This window comes from Bolinopsis microptera, chromosome 9 (assembly GCF_026151205.1).
Source record: "Bolinopsis microptera isolate Bmic1 chromosome 9, MBARI_Bmic_1.0, whole genome shotgun sequence".
Classification (NCBI taxonomy): Eukaryota; Metazoa; Ctenophora; class Tentaculata; order Lobata; family Bolinopsidae; genus Bolinopsis; species Bolinopsis microptera.
The window spans coordinates 4,255,306-4,279,660 of NC_087080.1; the positions used below are offsets into that span (position 1 = coordinate 4,255,306).

General features: G+C 39.5%; 2 protein-coding genes across 4 annotated transcripts in view; one reads left to right on the plus strand and one right to left on the minus strand.

Annotated features, from left to right (window-relative positions):
• The window catches only part of LOC134820672 (MAP kinase-interacting serine/threonine-protein kinase 1-like), a 49,195-nt gene extending 34,464 nt beyond the window's left edge, over positions 1-14,731 (plus strand). Inside the window, exons 1-8 of one of the 3 annotated variants that reach the window (XM_063831182.1) lie at positions 2,513-2,679; positions 8,791-8,939; positions 9,238-9,335; positions 9,492-9,622; positions 9,762-9,898; positions 10,164-10,617; positions 10,730-10,953; positions 11,709-14,731. In XM_063831182.1, coding sequence (XP_063687252.1) covers positions 2,645-2,679; positions 8,791-8,939; positions 9,238-9,335; positions 9,492-9,622; positions 9,762-9,898; positions 10,164-10,617; positions 10,730-10,953; positions 11,709-11,815 — 1,335 coding nt within the window. In that variant the 5' untranslated portion in view covers positions 2,513-2,644 and the 3' untranslated portion in view covers positions 11,816-14,731. Of the gene's footprint in view, positions 1-2,512; positions 2,680-8,163; positions 8,503-8,790; positions 8,940-9,237; positions 9,336-9,491; positions 9,623-9,761; positions 9,899-10,163; positions 10,618-10,729; positions 10,954-11,708 lie in introns of those variants that run through there. The other 2 variants (XM_063831181.1, XM_063831180.1) reach the window with 2 other exon arrangements.
• Positions 1-24,355, minus strand: part of LOC134821097 (mitotic checkpoint protein BUB3-like) — a 73,202-nt gene that overhangs the window by 43,072 nt on the left and 5,775 nt on the right. The window lies entirely within an intron of this gene.

Here is a 24,355-nt window from a genome sequence, read left to right on the forward strand (position 1 = left end):
ATGAAATAATTGGATCTCATTAGTACATGCTGTGAAAACACCAACTTACCAATTTATTCCATGCTTAACAATGGCCTAGGCCTCACCAACTTACAAGATGTGACTCAATCAAAAAACTCCCTCGTGTGTATGATCATATCGGAGAAACAACTGAGGATAGTAGTACTGAATACATTCTTTAGCTTTAAGACAAAAGCCTGATGTTTCTGTACCATGTCGTATCTAGATTGTAAAGACTGACGCTGAGCCGTAATGGCATGTCGACCATTGTGACTGATCGAGGTTATTGTTACTTCACACTGTCACAGAGTAGCCACAGGACATACTGATAAATCATCACAACGTTAAGGAACACAGCTCAGAGATAACGTAACCATTCATTGCTGCATGAATACTGCCTGTCATAGCTCTGTTATTCATCATATTGTGCTAAACATATCACCAGAAGAAATTAGCCCCTCACTCCAACGACCACGCCTTAAAACGCAATCCAACTAGCGCAACACTTGTAAAACATGTAATCCTGTCAGCTTCTCTACAACCTGGGCCTGCCCCAATCCAGGAAACAATTTAGAGCTCTTAAAACTGCCAAACTTTTCTCTCCAATCTACCCTCCCGGCGCCCTTGGACCGTTTAATGTCAAGTTTATGAATGATGGCGGAGAAAGCAATTATATGAGTTTGCAATTTAAAATTTTAGAGCACTTTGCAGATGGCCCAAAGTCAGTTGCTTACCAAAAGTTGCATTAAGTCATACGGTCGCAAACAAAGACTTTTCTTAACACAATATTCAAACTCCTCCACGTGATTCTGGACCTTTAAAACCTTGTACAGCTTCTCTTATCCACCATATGATTAAAATGATGCGACATAGCGGAGAGAAAATCAAGTACACATCTCGGGGACACCTTAAAAGCTTCAAACTCCACGACAGTTATGTGTCTAAGCGATTATATTCCAATTTTCTCTCCCGATATATCATTTTATATGTTCCATACAAGATGAGAGATAGGGGGGATACTCAGATCAGTGGATCATCTTTCATTCTTCTCCAAGAAAATCGCATCACAGTTATTCAATAAACAGATGTCCAAAACATTCCCAGACGTAAAACAGATGTTCGTTAAATAAATTACCACGATCATACTCCCGAGTCCCGAGTATGTCTGTTCTAAAACTTTTGAACTCAACTCATAGGTTGTTGCTTTTACTCTTTCTCTCGCTCTCACTATCTCTCCTTCCCCACCTCCTCTACTTAAGACACGATTTGGAGTTTCGACAAGATTCCCGTAAACGGAGATTGGTCGAGACGAGGTCACGAGACTGCTTCTCTGGTAGCGTGATGTTTTCAGTTGCGGGATTGGTCAGGTTCTGGACTTAAACTTTAGAGAGAGCTGTTAGCTTAAACTCGAGAGAGCCATTTTTCTGAAAGTGTTTCAAATTCTTGCAGCGTGTAGTAGGATTTAATCTACTTTCATATACTCGTCAATCTTCAAAGACTAAGCTAAGGTCAGTATATGCTACCAGTTTCGTGCGAGGGTAGTTATCAGGTATGTACGGGGGAGGTACCAGATTTGCTTTTAGTATAACAGATATTATTATTTTGTATCAGTCGGACTCCTTTATAAGTTTTACAAGGTGTTATCAGCAAGATAATCGCTAATTTGAGGCCCCAGATGTTGCTGTAACTCAAACGATTGATCGCGGCCCGGTATGTAGGTCGTGCAATTCCTAAACTGTAAGCAGTAAGCTTTGCTAGGATATTGGGGACATAATCGCTGATTTAGCATATATATTATAGGGATATTATAGAGCTAGAGGGATAATTTCCATTAACCAGACATCTACCTTCGGGCATCTTAGCCAGGAAATTTCAGGGCCAATTCCAGGTAGAAATATCGTAGAGCTGTCAATAATTGGCCCCATTAATTTGGTCTAAAGAAGACCGGAACCTGTCAAGTGCAGGAACAGGTCTAGTGGTCTGGCCCCTTACCAGGAAACCTTCTCACGACACATTCTTCCAATTCTTGTCACATGCCCACCTGAAGTTTACACCCTGTCAGTTATAGTGCAAGATATGTATCTCGTATCTCCGGATTGTCGGACGTGCCTACAGACACAAGACCTCCCACGAGTATTCGTCTCGTGTAACAACCAGCTTCCTATATCCTCCAGTTACACCCGGGTGTTAATTCTCAGTTTTAACCAATGTAATCAATTTACGCGGTTTTTGGGGCCTATTAACCCTTTGGCCTTTGCAATGCAATTAGGAAACATCATATGGTTCAGAAAAACAACAGGGGCCTATTAGGCGATCTTCGTGCACTGATTGGGTAAATGTTTTCAGTGGCAAGCTGTATCGGGATTGGATTTCTCGCTCTATTATACTCTACTATAGATTAAAGCGGCGTCACGTGATAATAAGACTAGTTGGCACCACGTGACCCCATCACATGACCACCCACTCACCCAATCAGCTTTCTCTCTCGCCTGCTCTCTCTCTCTCTCGCCTACAACTTATAAAGCACAGCTGACGCTACCACAAGCTCAGTTGTAGTCTTCAAACACTTGACCCAGTTGCTTCTCTTCCATCTTTTCGTAGTTCTGTCACTGCTTCACCAGATCCTCAACCAGATCATATCATCATGTGTATCGAACTAAACCAACCCACCGTCGACAGGTTAGTTACATGTAATATATTCCCACCATGGCTTGTTCACCTACATAGCTGCTCGCAGATTATGCGACTCGCTGATTTGACTATATTCGGGGTAGGTGGAGAATGGAGATGGTTAATCTAGGGTGGTAGTGGGTGTTCAGGTTTAGAGGCTGTACAAGACACCACTGTAACGAGTAACAGAGATACCGGGAGAGTGGCCACTGTGAATCTAGACGTGTTATATTAACCTTGATAGAATAACTTATAACTAATAGTTATGTCATGCTATATCAAAGGCTCATATCGTGGGTCGAGTAGGCGCCCATTTTAACTGACAGAAACTCAAATAATCAACTCGCTGGCGCCCATTTTAATTAACTGACAGAATCTCAAATAATGAACTGTTTTGATACTGCTCCACAATTTTGTTCTCCTATCCAATTTTCCCACCACCAAGATAATGAATTGTTCCTGTTGTTGTCAGTAGCCACGAGCTGAAGTTAACTAAAGTGGGCAAGCTGCCAATTCTTCCTGCCCGGTGGCCGGCACATCTCCCGAAGTGTAAAATTTGCATTGTCGGCCCAATTATAAAGCTCGTGATTTTGTCCTATCCAGCTGCACCTGCTCTCAGAATTAAAAATTATTCCGATGCATTGTGTTGATTATTGATACCCTGGCCAACAACACAACACAATATATATTGTCTGATTTTATTATTTTGGGTGGTTTTGAACTTGTCGGTATGAACTATACCCTAATTACACACTACTACTCCTACGTCCTGGTTCCGTACCCTGAGGTGGTACAGTTCAACTCTTCCTGGCACAAGTCCAACAACAATACCGTTATTGTGTTCGCAAATTTCCACCCCTCATCAAAGGGAGGGATCTGCCGTCCTCACGTCCGCGACACTAGATGTACGTATTGTCCCGACTCCGTGTTACTCTCATATTTCTGTTTCCACGGTTTGGTTAACGAGCAACTCAGTCACGTCTATAAATACACTTTCCTGACCCTTATTTTGTTTAACCACCCTTCTTTACCGCCGATTTGTTATCAAACTTGGTCCCTAAACAATACCACCCTATTCCCATTATAATGGTCCCTCTTCTCCTCGATCATTGCCATGTTTCTCACTTACTTACTCTTTCCTGCTCCTCCTACCTCTCATCAGTCTTGTATAGACTGCTGTGTACGGGACAGAACTCTTGAAATTACACCGCATGAAAAGTAAATATGCTCCTCAGTACGTGGTGATGTAACTCCCGCCAACATGAGCTACCCGATATAATATTCCATCAGAATATTCTCATATATATTCAGTGTATATAAGCATACCATGACGTTATTTTGTAAGTAGTCAGCGATTCACACCAAGCTTTAAAACTTGTGTTCTGTAATCTGTCACTAATCAGCTCACTTTGCCTTTGTTAATGTTGTCCGTGGTTGTGTCGAGGAGAAGTGACGAGTTGGCCAGGGTAGTGTTGTTGCACTCGAGAGCAGTACAGCAAGGCTTCCTCTCTTGAACTGCTGTAATTCTACTATTAGATCATCGATTGACTCACTCTAGCTCTCTAGCTGTTAAAACAAGTGCAATGTTGTGTTATGGTCTGCTAAAGTTAAGGGCGTGCTCGTTTATAAGTTAAACTGTTTCTGCCCTAATATTTTTATGTTTTTAATTTTATAGTTCAAAGTAACCATTTTGCCATTGGGGATTCGGGGAAATCGTTTCTGCTTCCGTCACAAGTTTCTACCTTCTCTAAGTTTTGCAATTTAATTTCGCATAAACCAGAAATTGAAGACCACTTAACAACCATGTCTTTAAGAGTTTAGGATGCCCTTTCAGAACATGATCATCAACCCATAACCACATTAGTATGACACGTGCTGCTAATATAGCTATTTATATTGAGCTATATCTGGTCTTCCCAGTAGAAAGTGGAACGATTATTCCCTGGCTGCATTGGCCGCACCACGTGCTCCAGCCGCTAGTTCTGCACCTTTCTTTGTTCCGACCTTAATGAATATTTTTATTTTAATGTGTATACAGCTTCCATATGCCGTTGAATATAACATCTAATATCATGTAGAGTCAATTTTGCATAAAAAATAATAATTCGAGTATTGAGAAGCTGCAGTAACATGAATTGGGCGTCAACCATTAGCGGAATTGATTACATAATGACACCTAATTGCTCCTAGTTAGCCGCTGGGTATGTGGCTAATCCAACAGATTGGGCAAACTTAATTTCAAATGAGGAGATCCTATCCAATCTTTTATAGCAGGCAGATGAATCATGATGGTGTGTGCTCTGTCGATAACTCATGGCTTGATTACTGATATCTCATAGAAATATCACACTTGAATCACGTGATAATGTTCGTATGGAGCATGGCTAGAAATGATAAGACGTCGAGGAACGTGCATGTCATCGGATAGATGGCTTAGTAATCCAGCAGGTTTTTTTTTTATTTTAGTCGGCTATTCTTTGCTCATCACACGTTATTGAGTTTTTTAGATGCTCAACACACGTTGTTGAGTCTTGGGAATGGAAACGCTTCTGATAAATTAATTAATCATGTTTATGCCACTATAAATACACTATTTGTAAATTGACCCCATAAGAGGTCCAAAATTAGGCCAAATGTCACATTATAGTCCCATAAACTATCTGCAAATTGGTCCCATAAGTATTAAGTGCCCTGTGAACATCCTGATGTCCTACCTCCTTCCTCTCATCATAGTGGTTTCCAATTATCTACTGTATATTATTATTATCTGAAGTGCGTGACTATATATGTATATGCGGTTTTAGCAATTACAACATGTCAAATTTTTATGGCTTTGCCTTATCAACGAACCGATAATGATAACACTCATACTTATGATGACATTTTGGAACGGCTGTTTAAAATGTACAGTTTATTACCTGCCCATCTTGTCTTCTTCTCATATCCTGTCACATGTCAGGATGTAAACACCATTCCAGCTTCATAAATATGTCAGGATTTTCCGCTATTTTCAGTTCTCCCAAGTACCAACAGTCACTGCCGTTACTCAAAATCATGTCTTGTCAGGGAGACCTTAGCAAAATAGTCACATAGCTCGCATTGGCATTCCTCCAGCTATACTGGGATGGAGTGCCAACTCCGTCTCTCGGACTATGACATAATTTAGCACGGGCACATAAGAGTAACGTTTTATCCTTTTGTAGGGGTTGATTTGGCTGTCAACACTTCTCACTGTTTCGTGTGACTGTTATAAGCTTTATCGTTGTTACTACAATTCAGTAGCAGGACTGTCCGGCTCAGTGTTGTGTCGTTTGTGACTATTTCTACGATTTCGTTCTGGATGGAACATATAGAGCTCACTTCTCGACTTGAGCTGCTTTGTTTGGGATGGGTTGTGTCTATCTTCCTTGAGTATATTCCTGCATGACACTCGGTTACATGAAGCCCGACTATAGTTGGTGGCCCATCGAATTTCTTGGTCCATAAACAAGTGTCGCGTTACAAACACTGTATTGCCATTTTTAGAAACTAGACCTCTAGCGCGCCTCTTCCGCATTTTCCCCCTCTTCCTCCGGTGCCACTTAGTCTGACTTGGATATTAGCGGTGGACACATTTCGTGTAACTTTTTGTGTGCGATGTAATTTCCGATATCCATCCTGATCCTGGCCACCCTTTAGTAAACAAATGTACTAACTACTCGATGAAAGAACCGGTGCCTACACACAGTTTGATGTTACCGTGTGTGTGTTTGTGTGTGTGTGTGAGTGACGAATGTGGCTAATGAATTTGTGCTACTCTACTTTTTTATTACCAATTTCTTTTGTTCATCATTAGTCATTATTTGACAATGCATGTTACAATGCCACAGCATGGTATTGGACATTACGGATAACTCCATTCTACGCTATCTTCATTAATTTGCCCACTTCCATCCCATCATTGTACGAGGTCGAGAATTTAAAAATTTAGGAATTTACGTCATTGTTATTTGAATGAGCTTGAAAATGTTTCATTTCTGCTCCAATAGTGTTACTGTACACTGAGAGAGACACCAGGCAACTTAGTAAATTGATCACGCTACGTTTTTATGCGTCTGGCTTCAAAACTAATATATTGCTCTAGAATCCCATTAGCAAGGGATTGTTGGACCGTGATAAATCCGAATGGCGACCACGCCTATCTAGCAGTAAATTGATTGATATCGTATGCTCATTGCATGAACCCGCTATTATCGACCGAGAAAAAATAATGTAATCAACCCTACCTGAGACTCGTGATAGATCTGCGACACTTAATACAATCAGTTGTGAGGCGAGCCCTTCCTTCTTCCCCTTCCAAAATACAGCCTAGCATCTTGGTCTTGTTTCTCCAGAAAGACAGTTAGTGCAAACTTGTACGTTCTTGCAGTACAGTTTATCTTACTTTCTTTATCGTATAGCAGCAGTACAGCTTATGTACATTACTCATTACTCATTACTCATTGCTCGTTTCTTTTTTATTTTCGCTATAACTCATTTAACACGAGAGATAGCTGCTCCTTCAGCAATAATTGGGTGTGATTGACGCTTCAAGTTATTAGTGGCCGGTCAAATACTTCCTTAAGAGTAGATTACCATTTACCAATGAAGATAATGCTTCCCACTTAATAGACCAGCTACGTATTTAACTCAATTAAAGGTCTCAAAGCCCTATAAATGCTCATTACGACCCGCTATCGAGAGAACCGAAGGTTTCTCTTTTCCGGTTTTGATATCGGATATGTCTTTACCCCGGTGACATGATTTCTTTCAGTAATTTTTCGATCGGATAAGAATTTGTGATATGCGTAATATTATCCATATTTCATGTTTACATACTACAAATGTTTCCCTCATATATAACGGCAAACAGGATGTGTTCCCCAATTTAATGTTGTGTTATATTTATATATATTAGTAAATAATGTTCCAATTTAAATAACGGCGAACTATTTAACCATTAAATAAAATAGTTGTTAGTCTAACTAAAACATTTACTTGTCTGGGCAACACTTCGTTCGCCGAAATTACTCAGCATTTTTGTTGTGCCTTGTCACGTGATCACATAACTAGCGGAGGTAGTATCCTAGACAGCTCACTCACTGATCAGCTGATAACATACTAGATGAGCATTTAGCTGCTCTGTCAGATATCCGTCAACAATATAATTGTCTCGACTGCAAGAGATCGCCTTGTTTCTGCCTGACCGTAGCGCGAGTAACTGAGTAATTTACGCGTGTTCTTTATTGTCGCATATCGCCTTTTTGACAACTAACTTTGTGATTAAATATCAAATGCTTTACCTTTAAATGTCTGTTTGCAAATGATGTTTTATCATAACATTGACCATGGGTAAGATTGTGTTGTCTTAAAATGATTTTTAGTTTGTCGGGGTTATCCCATCGTTGCTACGGCCTAATCGAAACTGTCAAATGTTATTCCTTTTATAATCGATATGACACACTTTGTGAAATTTAACCCGCAACGCTCTATATAGATCCCCAACATGTCCTGTTCCGACTACATTTCACCCTCAAAATCTCCGCTCGACAAAATGAAAGACTTTAAAACACCTATAAGTATACCCGAGTTAGCTCGTCCGCCCACCACCGCACACGTTACCATGACTACCAGCAGTGGCGACGAGGAACTCCGACACGAACCACCCTGCATCCTAATATCCTCCGTTAAATACGATTACGATCCGGCGTCGTTGCTCGCCGTGAGCGATTCTGTTATTGGACCTGATTACGACCCCTCCCTTTATGACACAGTAGAAGTGGCTGCGAGCAGTGTAGTCAAAGATGATGAGAGGTAAATAGTGGTGACAAAATGGGGTTGCCAGAGTGGGAGTGCATGTAACATGGTGTTGTTGTTGTAAACTTGTTCTAAAAATATACAAAATTTACAGCCATCTTCCGGGGTCTAGCAGGGGCAGGGAAACCTGCCAAGTTGGTAACTATTTGTCCAGCTCAGGACCCGGATTTTAAACATTTGACCCCATCTCGGTGTCTAATTATGGCTGCTACTCAGCAACTCTGCAGCTGCCAGATCTAGCTGTGTTAAAACCTTTGGTAGAGCTAACCATTGCTAATCTTTCAGCACAAAGAAGACAGAAGATTATGATAGCGGTATAAGTTCTCCGTCCTCTGGCTCGCCCCCGGACGACTCCATCGATATCAAGATCGCTGTGAAGAAACGAAGAAGGAAACGTCGCCGGGGTACCACCCTTGCTGGGGCATCCTTCGAAGGTAAATTAGTTTCGTCATTAAATTCGGCACTGTTTAACATGGACGTGTTTGACGTTTGGTTTGATAGCCTGATATGCTATGGTATGGTGGCTTAACCCTGCCGAAAGTAACTCACTGTTAACGTTAACAAGTCCTATCCTCAATAAGTTTTAAAGAGTAATACTCATTACTCATGAATACTTATTATCGATCAACGAATAAAAGAAGTTATGTTGTAATGTCTGGTCGCTATTTATGACTACCATATACATCAAGCTTCTTTAACAATTCACCCGATTTTTAATAATATATTTTTCAGACTGCTACGAAAGAACAGGAAGGATCCTGGGTTCTGGAGCCTTCTCCCAAGTTGAACTATGTAGATGTATTAGAACTGGCCACGAATTCGCCGTCAAAGTAAGTACATCTACTCATTAATCTTATTAGATCGGTATATCGTGTTTAAGTTTCGGGTCTTACGTCATCCATGATCTGATACTATTGTTTAGTAGCTCACAGCCAGTAGCTATTGTAGCATCATAATACAAGTTTTCACACGTGTTCTCTGTTCAGATAATCAAGAAAGATACGTGGTACAACGGATACACCCGAGCCAGAGTTCACCAGGAAGTGGAGATATTGTACAGATGTACAGGTCACCCCAACATCGTTCAGCTCCAGGATTTCTACGAAGGAAAAGAAGAGTGAGTTTTCCATCTACATTTTCTTTCAAGCGCAGTGTCGCCATTTTTATTTATACTTTGTTTTTTGTTCAAGACGTAAAGCGAAAGTTTTTTGATAATTAATGTATTTGTTCTAGCAATTAACAAGTTTTTTTCCTAGGTTTTATTTAGTGTTTGAGATGATGAGAGGTGGAGCCCTGATCGATCACATCGAGAAGAGGAAAATGTTTAACGAGAGACAAGCCAGCACTGTCCTGTACTGTATTACATCTGCTTTGGAGCATCTTCACAGTGCAGGTATTATTTCCACTCTTCTGTTCGACACGTTTGCGCATTTTTCGTAGAGTTTTGCTAGTTTTATTTGCGTTAAAGTACAATATTTCGGCATTTGACGTTCTTTCTAGAATATAAAGCCCACAGTGCGGTCGTTTAGTAAAAACATTGCGCGCACGCGCGCGCATATTTTCTCTATCAAATTATTGTGTATTTGGCAAGTTCCAACTTTTACACTGTCCGCTTAAATTCAATAAAGAAATCAATTTTCTTATTCACTAATTTTCAGGTATCGCTCACCGAGACCTCAAGTTTGACAACCTATTGTGCAACGATCCAGACGACTTCACCCGAGTAAAGATATGTGACTTCGACCTAGGAGGACAAAAACTTGACATCCCTTATTTGTCCACTCCACTCTTGGACTCCCCAGTCGGCTCTGCTGAATTCATGGCCCCGGAAGTTGTTGACCTTTTCATTGGACACAAGAGCACATACGACAAGCGTTGTGACATGTGGAGTTTGGGCATCTCCCTCTACATCATGCTGTTCGGTCGTCCTCCCTTCACAGGAAGATGCGGCCTGAACTGTGGCTGGGATGACGGTGAAGCTTGTGCTGTCTGTCAGGAACTACTCTTCCAGAATATTACATACGGTCGAATCACATTCCCCCCTGAGAGCTCTGTTTCTGAAGATGCTAAAGACCTTATCAAGAGGCTTCTTGTTAAAGACGCACGAAAAAGGTAAGAAATCCTAAGCTAGATTTATTCAAATTGATCCATTTCAAAATTGTGTATATTGAATAACATGAAGAGGAATATACCGATCGGATAAGCTGACCATGTATTTCCTCAGATACACAGCGTCAGAAGTGTTAGCACATCCATGGGTGACCGGTAGAGGAACTGACAACGTCCTGGAGACACCGGCTAATCTCCGAAGGAACACACTGAGTGCAACAAACCTGGGAAACTTCGCTGCCAAGGCCAACGAGCATTACCGCTATCTCAACTCTGGTCTCAACGGCCTCACCGAAGCTCTTGACAACCTAAACATAACCCAACAACTAGAATTAGAAAGTAAATACATCTTGACTATTCTTACTTTGTGGACATGGTTTATTTTTCTTACCGAGCATTCAGCGGGTAATGTCACACACTGACCATCTTACACACCAGGCTTAGTCGTATTTTGGGGCCGGTCTTGCTTCATTGTGACTGGATGGTGTATTTTGGCCAGATACCAAAGTTTGCCACACTAATTACCACACAATGCGATAACGAGGGACTCATTCCTTAGAAGGGCTGTAAATAGGGGCGGTAATATATGCGGGCCCTCTAACCGCTCTAAATGTCGCATAATTTACTGTAATGATGAGTAGTAGGAAGTTTCTCTACTCTAACCTCTCTTGTTACCCTGCTGTTAGCGTAGCACTGTAGTATATCGGCCTCTATTACGTTTCCCAAATTGCCAAAAGGTCATTAAATAAGTACTTACTAATGAGTTCCGGGCATTAAGAAGCTGCTTTCCCATTGCACAATGCACATATGTTTGAATTTCCGGTTCTGAAATATATACAAAGGCCTAAGGCTTATATCATGTCATTAGCCTTTAACCAAAGCATGAGTCACTTATTGGGCTTTAATTGTATTGAAAGGTGACGGCATTTTTCAATAGCCAAATCACGTTATTCGCTAATCGATAGCACACATTCCTCGTTTTAAAGGTCATTAGTCGTTTATTCTTGAAGATTATTAGTCCACAAACGGCTTCTTTTGTTTCGGAATAATTATTAACACGACAAATTCCAAGCCTATAACAGTTCCATTCTCAGACGAAAAGAAGAAGGAAGAAGAGGAATCGACTCCGGAACTTACACCCACTTCGGAGAAAGCAGACTTCTTCATTTCCGACGAAGATGATTGGTATAACATTACGTAAATGTTTTTATAAAGTTTTGTACAAAATACATGCGGAATATAGCGCAACATATAAAGAACCTTGATATGGATTGTTACCAAAAAGGTTCCCTTTTGGTCGGTAAACCCATATTTCTATTTATTACAAGATGAAGTGTGTGTTCATTTAAGATTTTTGTGGTTTAATCAATTTTGCTTCACTATTAATTATATGATATCAAGTTAACTTATTCAAAATATTACCCTATTTATAGCAAGAAAAAAAATTGATATAATAGTTTTAAAAGTCCATAAACAGTAAAAGTATGCTATTAATTTTCCCTAGTTAAAGTTTCTATAACTTTTATAATGATACTGTTAAAAATAGTTTGAGCTTTCCTTTAATTGATCGTTAGGTTCGATATTTTGTCCGTTCTGTAGACTTTTTTACTGCATACTACCGGCAGCTGTTCATGTTGAAGGTGCTCTCATGCTGGTCATCCACACGTGCAATACCTTTCCTCGCGCGTCACAAGAACGGGGCGTGCGTGAAGGATGGTGTTGCACGTGCAGATATAACCGCATGATCGTGACTTGCCGCGTTTATCGCTGGGTTTGATTACCGTTGTCCAGGCCATTTGGTAGTGTGTTAGTTTTTAATAATGATAGATCCTAGATACCACCGTCGCTCAAGTTTGTGGCGACAGAATCTGGTGTATTTTTAAGGCCAGTGTAAGAGTGGACTATCGACCCATTTTTAGTTGTAGCGTAAATAAGCGCAGGTTTCTTCTGCAACCCGACTAAAAGTATCAGTTTTAATTTTACTGACTGTTCTTTTGTCATTTGCTGAAGAAACCCGTGATTAGAAATCAAATCAGACGCATTTTTGATCGATATTGAGCCTTTGAATTTCGCTTTATAAGTAGAAAACTTTTGGAAGTATAGATAGTTTTGCTTGTGCACCACATGCGTTATTGGCATGGTCAAAAAGTGCAAGTTGGATATCAATATCCACAGTATTTGCTAACTTTTTTAAGCAAACACTCATTGATAGAAACAAATGTTTTTGTTTCGAGTCGTATTTCAGAAAAAAAATTTTTAAAACATTTTGCTAATGTGTATGATGATGCAGAAAGGTAGGCTTCGTTTTATGTTGTCAAGAATTGTACCACGAACCGTTTCATTTAGTCGACAACATTGTTGTCGTCGTGACAATTTCTTGTCACCATCGCTGCCTAGCCGGAGTCAAGGCAGCATAAAACGAACCTTGCCACTTCATGGAATTTTTAAAATGATATTTGTATGCAATGTGTTTGTAGGTCGAACTCCATGACAATAATTGGCCTAAATTTTATATGAAATTTCTCATACACAGACGTAGGTGGTAGCACTGCTGGCATGCTGCAACGTCATTGCTTACCTTACCCCTCCAACTCAATTAACACATGATTAGTTGATTAGTAACCCAAGTTTGGGTTCGATCTCCTCTTTTTTTACTCTTATTACTTCAAAATAGTTTTGGATGGAGGGGTAATGTTTGCTATCTTGCCAAATGTTTTTGGTTGAATGTCAGACAAACATCTGAGAAATATCGTCAGATTTTTAACATCAAAACTGAAAATCGTCCCAATACTTGATATTTTAAATGAATTACTGTATTTGATTGTAGGAAGTATTGACTGAATGTACGATTGATCGGTTTTTGCTATTAATATGTGGGAATTTGAAGCACGTGCAGTATGGGACGTGATTTTCAGTTTTATTACGAACGAGTCTAGTGAGACTGAGGTATTTGATAAGCTCCAGAATTGAGCGATAGATTCGTCATGTGGTGATGTCCATGAGAATGCACGATTAAATTATGAAGTCCGTTGGATTGTTGAACGTGAGACAGTTTGGTTGTCTTTTTTATTAAATCCACGAGCAGCCAGGTTTTAGGAGCCTAACTAGATTATCCGCACTCTAAACTTTTTTGGCCATCAAACATGTGTGTTGAATATTTGCGTATCATATGTTATTTTAACGCATATGATTTCGATTTTGAACTTCTTGTTTGGGTGAATGGGTGCTCTACAATAAGTCTGGTTGCTCCGATGTTATTAGGGCTAAGCTCGTGGTTATTTTAACGGTTGACTATAAAATCGGTCCGGGTTAAAATACTTTTCATGTTTTAGATAACAGTGTGTTTTCCTAACTTTAATATCTTGTTACTGGAAACTTATTTGTGCGCGGCTCTTGTCACGTACATTTCACGAGATCGTCTTGACGACGAAAACGTCACCGTGACAACAGTCGTGCCACGTTCTTGCAGGACAGGAACGGCCCCGTCGGGAATCCGATCGGAATGTTACCATCTTGATCACCGTTAGGAACTTGGCGTGAGTTGGTTCACTCCTCGCCCAAGTTCCAGTGATCCATTTCACATCGGACCCAATCTGTGCTTTGTTTCGAAATTGAACAAGCACTTTTACAATTTTTTTCTCTTTTTGCAACATGTTGAAACGTGAAATCCTCCTTAGAAATAGGTTGCAAGGTTTGAAGAATGAAGCAAATATTTAGGTTTTCCCGTCGACTCGTTCTCCAAGTTCTACTATCACCTGTGAATGAGTGGAGGCGTGATCGACACTCTAGATAAATTTCTGTTTCATTATTTGAGCCTTGACAAACTCTGAGATCCTCGAATATTGTTCTTATGTTAATTTGTCTTGATTTGTTAAGAGTCCCCAGCTAATTGTTGTGCTCCATGTATTAAATCGCGGCAACAGGGAGAAAATATCTTGATATTTTAAATACAAGCTGGATGGTGCAATTGTTTGGAATTTGTGACATCTTGGCGGACGTTTAATCAAGTGTCGCGCTGGGGGCGTCTTCACACAGTGTCAATAGTGTAATTATTTTAGTTGTAGAGCCCCATTGCCCCTGTCGAGTATTGCTAATAATCGAATAAACTTTCCTTAAATATGTTGTGTTTTATTTTGACTCTCCTGCGCTGTTCGAAATACATAACTTAATGATCTATTTGAAGATTTAAAAGCAAATTAATATTATCCAAAAACAGCGAATTTTGGCCTTTGGGTCGAAGAAAGCTGATATTTGAAGATGGTCTACCTTGTACCACGTTGTGACACCCACGGTCGTTTCACTAGGTGAAACGACGTCCTGACGATACAGTGGGAGCCGCGCACTTCGTGCGCGGCGGGTCATACAACGTATGACAAGGTCTACCGGTATTGGGTATAGTAGGACATTTTCATAATTTTCCTTTCATCAAAGTTTTCTCCGAATATTCAACTTCTATCACCTCGATGGTGACTTGTGTCAATCTCACTGATCGGATAAACAGGTTAAACATCCGATCAAAACTGTGAAACTTCAGCCAAGGAAACAGCACAAAAACTTCTATTTAAAAATATTCCAAAGTGTATCCTATGACCTATTCTGTTGATTTACCGTTTATCAAAGCTTTCTTAATGGGACTAGTACCTCAATCGTGTCTTGTGACACCCTCAGTGACTTAGCTAGATGGTCATTCAAGAAAAATTCAGCCAAAACTGAAATTTGGGTCGTGGAAAACAGAAATTCGAAAATGTCCTTCCGGTAGTATAGGACATTTTCAAAATTTTCATTCCATCAAAGTTTTCTCCGGATACACTGCTTCAAGTACCTTGATGGCGACTTGTGTCACTCTCACCGACCTCACTGATTGGTCACTGGTCAAAATTTCAGTCAAAACCGCGAAATTTCGGTCAGGGAGACAGCAGAAAAGCTTCTCTTAAACATTAAAATCTTCCAAAATCTCTTTTTATATTTTAACGGGTGATACTCGTAAAATACCTGTTCCATATATTGACCGTCGACGAGTCCAATTCGGCGCGCGTCCTGCATGGTAGGTTGTAAACCTACAATTTATATTCTGATGATTTTCCGTTTATCAAAGCCAGTCCTCCCAGCCAACCTCGAAAACCTTGAAAACCTTGAATTCTGCTATTTTAAATCAAAAACCTTGAATTTTCACAAAAATGTTTGAAAACCTTGAATTTCAACTAAAAATTTACAAACATTTCGCCTCCGCGCTCCGGCAGTTTTCTAGCTTAAAATCACAGTATTGGCCCCCCCCCCAGTCCAGGAAAGCTGCGCGTCATTAAATTAAATATGGTACCTAAGCGAAACTTTCACATAGCCATGTGTACACGCGAACTGCGTGACGCAAGTATTGCGTTCTGATAAGAGCAAAGCGAAACTCACTGATCATCCTAAATTAACATAAAAAGGTATGAAAAATTTGATGATGTGAAAAAGTTCACACTCTTGACTTTGTAGAAAACAATTAACCACGTAACGGGTGATACTCTTAAAATATTTGTTCCAAATTGCAAATATTATACTGCCGACGAGTCTAACTAAAAGCATGAACAGCTCAAATATCGTTTTACAAGCGTTCTATAAGCCTGTCACGTGTGCTTGTCTGAAAAATATTTGACGGATGTTTTGATTAACGATGTCAATCCTTCGCATTTCGCCGATCTGCATACGGTTGCGAGAAGATGCGCGGCGCGGCCCAGTAGTGCATAGCGCTACAAACGGATGTTACTCGTCTAATTTTCTTCGAAGTAGCGCGCGCCGGGCCAGACCATTAACAATAGTCAAATAAATATGGTTATTTGCTCATAACTCGTCAAAAATAGCTTATGTGTAGTAGCTCTTATTTGAAATCAGTGTAAAATACATTGATATACTCACTTTCACAATTCTACGTAGCTTACTCATAAATCATGAAAAAAGTATAAGCATCTAAGAAATCTAATCACGCCCATTTTGGTAGGTTATAAACTTACAAAAACAACAAACAATGGCAAATGGTACACAAATTTTGTAAATTCGAGCAAGTCTATTTTTATCGTGCATTTCTTACTATGTACTAATATTTTATGCCCACGGCCCTTTTGTAAAAATTAAAAATTAAAAAATTTTTGAGTACGCTTTAAACTGACAAATCCTTGCTCTAACCAGAGTCCTGATTTCGCTTATAGTTGCACGCGACCGCCGATGAATTCTACTTGTGAAACAATTACTGGGCCCCGCTCAGCCTGTCATTCCGCCGAATTCTCTAATCCGCCGAATCTCTATTGCAATTTATGTTTATGAACATGGAACATAATAGCCTGGGGTCCCCAGGTAAGAAATATCAAATATAACATATAATTTTGAGCATTCAATCATATCATATAGTCAATTGCTATATCCAGAGCCCTTTCGCTTGCAGTAGCACGCGACGCGTAGACTCATGGCTAGGTTGTAGGTAAAAATAATCAATATTGGGATTTTTATTAATCGTATCAGTCAACAGTCAATATAATAGAAGGATGCCGCGCAACGGATCAGGCATACAAAAATATTTACTAAATGTTTTTCTTAAACCGGCATCTTGTATTGGTAGTTGGTCACCTTAAATCTGAGGAGTATACCATTCACGTAACGCACATCACTTTCAAATATTACTGAAAGTGTGATTCGCCATGATCATGAAATGAATTTTAGTTATTTCAATTCATCATCTAATCTTAAGTTGGGTGTGAATATTCCCCCAAGACACACAGTGTTGGTGAACGTTTCTTCTTGAATAATTTCTAACAGCAATGAGAAACGTTGTCCTTCAATTGTTCCCTGCTGATGGACTTTCACTCAAGTTGAAGAGATATTTCAGCAACATAAGTTAGCTTGAACTGACTTCCGATGCCTTCGAAGCTAATATTTTGCTCTTAATGCATGATCGTATATCGCGATCGTTTTTCTGCTTGCAATAATTTCAGACCTTCTTATTTATCACCTCATCCACATGAAGTCAATAACATTAGACTATCGTTCGACTTGGATATTGTTAACCAGAAATGTCAAATTTTATCAAACTCGAAAATCCTCGGACATAGGGTCGTGTTTTTTCTTGTTTAGCACCTCTGTAAGATTCAGATTCTGTTATTTTTTACGACCACTGCTTAATTGTATAAAAAAATGGTCTCAAATCCTCTAAGTCCTGGGCGTACTTTTTTCCGACATTGCCCGATGCCTTGGTGCTGCCATCGAAATCAAAGTCTTAATTAAGGATCGAAGCTTAACCAATTTAAATTGTAAGTTTAATTCAAGAGTTGCGACACAACTATTACCACCTTATATGAATTCTTCCTAATTCCCTACGTTATCCCTACGTTCACATTCTTCGTCTCTAGCAAATAAATTTTGAGATCACATGTAGTTTTTATTCTCTTCATCCAGGGTAAGTTCATTCAGGGTTTTTGATTGAAATAAATTTTCGTGCACATACAGAATGAATTGTTAATAATTTAATATATATGTAGACCAAGCTCTGTGCACGGGATGCTTCCTGGAAGAATCCAGTTCCTTTAGCGGGGCACCCTATCTAAAGCCAAATTGAGATATAATAATCATATTCCTAGGGAAATAATCAGAAATCGAATACCAATCAAATAATATGATATATAGGAGTAGTAACCGGGTAAGTTTATCCAGGGTAAGTACATACAGGATAAGTACACTCCTATAGTTATTCTACCGTTATGGATAAAGTGTTTGTTCTCAATCAAGGGTTCACTTACCCTTGTCTCAGCGTAGGGAGGTAGCCAAGGATTCGCTAGATGTATTTTAAGTTACACATCAGTGTAATGTCTCTTCGGTTACTTACTTTGGATACTTTGGAGAGATTCGTAGATTCCTCAACTGGGTCATCGAAAAGTTCGACCGCCCTTGCAGCATCGCTGCTGCCTTATTCATACTCCAGTCCAGCAAAGAATTTCCATTAGGGCAGCTGAAATTGCTCACAGGTGGGTTATCTGGAAACGGTTTAAGAAATGCTGATAGTTTTGCTTTGAACAGCAGTGGGTCTTCAATGAGGTGAAGATCTGATGGAATGGTGTTCCATAAACGTGGCCCCATTACTGCAAATGAACCATCATACAATGACTGTTGACGTTGAGTACTGCTCTTGCTGAGACTTGGAATGGTGGCCTTGATTCCGTGTCTTGATGGAGTAGAAAAAAGAATCCCAAGGTCATTTGGGCAGCGTTGATGTAAGATTTTCCACATGTGGATGATAATATAACGCTCTCTCCTCCTTTGCATCGACATTAGATTTAGTGCTTGGAGCCGCTGCCAATAGTCAAGATGTTGAACACCCCAAATCCTTGAGGTGAAAGTACGCTGTACTCCTTCAATCTGTTGGATGTCTGAGATTTTACTGGTATTCCACAGAGGGCAGCAGTACTCTAAATGACTTCGGATAAGTGACTTGTAAAGTGTCAACATTGTTATTCTATTTCTGCACTTGAATGCACTGAGCACCCAGGCTGCCACTTTTCTAGCTCGAGATGCCATAGAACTGACATGATGTGACCACGACATATCAGAAGACACTATAACTCCCAAGATCCTTAACTTGGTCTGTAGGATAGAGCATATTACCGCCTGACACCTTGTATGTTTGTGTTTGACATACAAAAGGCAGCTCATACAGACTCTCATTAGGATTCCCCCGGTGAACTAGGAGCTCAAACTTATCCTCATGTAAAACCATGTTATTACGTTTGGCCCATGCAATGACATGGTCGAGATCTTGCTGAAGAACGATAACATCCTGTTCTGTATATATGTGCTTCAGTATACGGGTGTCATCAGCAAAGAATCTTATAATTGAACCAGTAACACAAAGCTTCATGTCATTTATGAAGAGTATAAAAAGGAGGGGTCCAAGAACGGTTCCTTGGGGGACTCCACTGATAACCAAGGCTGCGAAGGAAGACACCCCGTTCAGAACAACATGTTGATGACGGTCCGACAGAAACGACTCCAGCCACTTAAGAATCCTTCCGTTAAATCCATACTTTTGCAATTTATCAATGAGAAGACGATGATCCACCTTGTCGAAGGCCTTCGCAAAGTCTAGATATATTGCATCAGTATCTGACCCACTCAAAAGGCCACTCATGATGTCGTCGAAGTGGCTAAGAAGCTGAGTCAAACAGCTCCTTCCCGAACGAAATCCATGTTGATTATCACACAAAATTTCATTTTCATCTAAGTACTTGACCATGGTGCTCCGTAGAATGCGCTCATAGATCTTGATGATGTGTGAGGTGAGGGCAACGGGACGGTAGTTCACTGCATGTGCCCGGTTTCCCTTTTTGTAGAGAGGAGAAATGTGTGTCTCCTTATAGAATTTGGGTACAAGACCCAGGGTGTATGATTCCGTCCAGATAATTATATATTATATATATATATTATAAATTATATTATAAATAATGCCTCTCTGGGCATCTCAAAAAGAAATTCATAGAAAATGAACACTTTACGTTTAATGGGTTGGCACAGTTCTTGAGCACATGTCTTGAGAAGACAAACTGGCACTCCATCTGGTCCACAACCCGAATCGGGTGAGATTGCAGAAATAGCCGATATGATGTCTTCATCAGAAATAACAAAATCTTCGTCAGTTAGTGGTTGCGTTATATCTGCTGCCATGAACTGGGGATCTTGAACATCGGGACAATCTGGATCACTGAAAACAGAGCTAAATTGCTCTTGTAGAAGATCTGCCATTGACTTAGGATCAGTGATTATTGTTGGAACCCTGTTCTTGGGTTAATTAAATAACAAATAATACTCAATTATTATAAATACAAATTAGATGAATAAAGAGGTTATACAAATCTTGTGTCAAAAGTAACCTTGTTACTCTACAATGTACTCTCTTAAATAGTGAATGATTGATATGGTGTGACTCAGTAACTCACACTACTCTGCTCTGACTAATAGTTAAAACACATTTCAATACTAAACTAAACAATGTCTTTTTTACTATTAGATTAAACTATTATTAAATTAAAACTACTACTCCTGATGATGATGTTCTTCTTACTATATGAGGGACTTCTGAATGATGAGGACTTCAAGTAAAACTGGAACTGATAACTATAAAACAAAAACCCTGGGGGAAAACTACCGTGAGTAAAGTGAAAGGTAATCCACGTGAAACTATAAATGAAAGTGAAAGAGGAAGCGGGAACTCCTAGACTAAACTACTAAACTATAACTATAAACTACTTACCACTCTTTCCACGTCACAGAACACAGTTAGTATCTGTCGACTGGAATCTGTGGGATCACTAAAACAACGTCACTCCTCTCCCTTCTGCTACGCTAGAGTCTGGAGTCGACAACGTCACTCCTCTCCCTTCTGCTTCGCTAGAGTCTGGAGTCAACTAAACACTGGACACTCCTCTCTCTTCTGTTACTTCAACTAGAGTCTGGAGTCGAGCCTTGTCTGCCTTCTGGAGTCCCTTTACCCCAACACTGTATATACAATCACTGGAACTAAACCTTTGCTAAAGTGAGATACAGGGTTAGTAATATGAAGTACAAAAACAAGCTACAAATAGAATTAAGATTCTAACAATTATTTCATCACGTTTGTTGAACAGCATGCTAATTGACAATTTGATTTTTGATAAGGACTTGGCATAACTATAAAAGTATTTAGGGTTGGTCTTGATTTTTTCCAACGCTTTATCTTCCTTTTTATCCATTTCGTTAAGGAATGCCTCTTTTATATCATAGCATATGAGAGCAAGCTTATCTTTAACATTCCTAATGTGAACTGGGTTCCCGTTCATAGCTAAGAGTGCATCCAGACGTGTTTTAAGACGTGCTTTCTTCCGTCTTAATGCATTGACATGCTTTGGGCGACCTGACGGGACTCTCTTCTGGGGGACACATGACTGGCAAATCTGAAATAATGTATCCGTAAAGAGTGCGGGGAATTCTTCAAATGAACAAAGATTTCGCATCGTAGGCCACTCCACTTCATCCAGTTTCTGTTTCAGAACTTCACAGTCTGCTTTGCTGAAATCTAATGATCTGAAGGAGTTCTCATCAAACTTTGGAATAGCTGATTCTTCAGAACTAAGCGGGTTCCATGCAAACATGATATCGATCAGGTTGTGATCAGATAGTTCTGTCTTCTCAGAAACGACATTAGTGATAAGTCTATCGTTATTAGTCAATGAAATGAAACTAATAAATCAATGAAACTAATAAATCAATGTTTTAGCTCATTTTACAAAGTCAAATATTTAAAACAATTAAAATTGTATAGTGCTCAATTTGTAAATGACTAGTTGATCTTTGCTATTGGAAGTTTGTCAAGGACTGGCAGCTAGCGGGGCAAGGAATGCACGGGCTTAGGGGCTTTTGTGCACACCAGAACACTAGCTCGGTAGATTTTTGGAAACTAGTATAGAAGGACTGAAAACTAAAATTGTTTTTGATGGAGGCTGAGGCATGTTTTTGAGAGGGACGGTATAATAGCTTGTGGTAACAACTGGCCTTTACTTTAATAGGATGAAGTTTTAGTTTGAGGACAGGAAGAAGGCATTAAGAAGATTTGCTCTTTGTTTACAAGGCAGAATATAAGCAATGTTGGTTATAATATGTATCAATATCTAGATCTTCGTTTATCAATTTTCACTAAATGGGTTTAAAATTTTAATAGGGAGGGAAATTCATCAACTTTATTAAGTACCTATCAAAAATAAATCTTATATCAATGTAATATATTAAAAATCATAATCCTAAGTCTAATAATAAATCTGTTAAAAACACTTTCTCACTACACTGCGCTCACACACGTTAGTAAGACAAAGGAAAATGCACACCCAGCTAATTTTCAATTTCAAGATAATCATTTTGGATGTGTGGACCCTAGGGTAGACTTAATGTCAAAATTTAGATTAGAGCATTCGAAATCTTTGTTTGTCCAATCAAGATCAGCATGGTTATGCTGGTTGACGAGCAGTGATTGCTTCATCCTAGACTTCAGGCAGGCCACACTTAGACAGTAGTCACGTATACCAAGCTTAGGCACAATTACGTTCCAAATACGAGTCGTTCTGCTATTGAAGTTGTCAGGGGGGTCTGCTTGGCTTAGTATAAGGGTGGGTTTCCTACTTGAGCAGGTGAAATTTTCATGGAGGGAAATCGGAGCACGGAATTTCATGATTTTATAGAGCTCAAGGAAACAATGGTAAGTGTACATGTTTTGGACGGCAAGTATTCCGTGTTCCTTGAACAAAGGTTTCGTGTGCTCTTTCAAGAAAAATTTTTTGTTCAGATTTTGGTTGCCAAACGGTCGAGCACGAGCACAGGTCTTAAATTTATCTAGGTATGCCTCCCTGTCGCCAAACAGTACCCTGAGACAATATTTTTGTGCTTTGAATACAGAACTTATACGAGTTTTGGCTGCCCCACCCCAAACCGTGATACAATAGGAGAGGTGTGATTCAAATAGAGTGTAATACAACTGGCGGTGTAAGAAATCTGGGAGGGAGCAGCGTAGGCGGCAGAGAGTTGATGTTGCATGGCTGAGAGAACGCCTAAGTGATTTTATATGTTCTTCCCAGGTTAGCTTTTCATCGATGACGACTCCCAGAAACTTAGCAGATGTAACTTGTTTTATTGGAAAGTTATCAATGGTTAGAGTATATTCAGAATTATTGTCAGTCTGGGAGGACGATGCTGGTTTAAAGTGAATGAAACAGCATTTAGACAAGTTGACATGGAGTTTGTTTGCTCGCATGTAGGAATATAAACTAGCTAAAAGAGAATTACCACGCATATATGCCTCCTTTTTAGATTTCCCAGTCACAAATATATTGGTGTCATCAGCGAAGGTGACAAATGATCCCAAACTGGAGCTGTTGGCGATATCATTAATATATAGGAGAAATAAGAGAGGTCCAAGAATCGAACCCTGAGGGACTCCAAACTGTATTTTCAAGGCGTCAGATTTCTCACCAACAACTTCAGTATATTGTGATCTATTTGTTAAGTAACTTTTTATAAGATCATTTGCCACCCCACGTATCCCATAGCCCTGTAATTTTACAAGTAATGTACCATGATCTATTGTATCAAAAGCTTTGCTAAGGTCTATGAATATGCCTAAGACATGATGCTTAAGTTTTAGAGATTCAGTTATAAGGTTTACTGAGTGATTAACTGCATGTGAAGTAGAGTGTGACTGCCTGAAGCCAAATTGTGTTTTAGATATTATACCCTGTGAGCTAGCAAACGAATATATTCTTGAGTAAATGATCTTTTCAAAGATTTTACCAAATATAGAGAGAGTAGAGATTGGGCGGTAGTTTTCTATCTCTTCAGGGTTTCCCTTCTTAAATACAGGAGTTATTCTACCAGTCTTTAGAACGTCGGGGAACGTGCCATTAGACATTAAGATGTTGATGTATCGACTAAGGATCGGTGTAATTACGTGAGATGATCTTTTGATTACACTAACAGGAATATCACTTGCTTTTCCATTTTCAAATCCTTTTATTATTTCCGTTATCTCATAAGGTGTACAGTCTTCTAACATAATCGATTTTTCATTAGTCTTTCCAAGGAAATCATAGAATGTTTTTATAGGGAGAATTGGTAAACCAGAGGCCTCACTGCTACTAAGTGTTTCATTGAGCTTAGGGCAATAGAAACAAAGTAAGAGTTGAATCCATTGGCTATG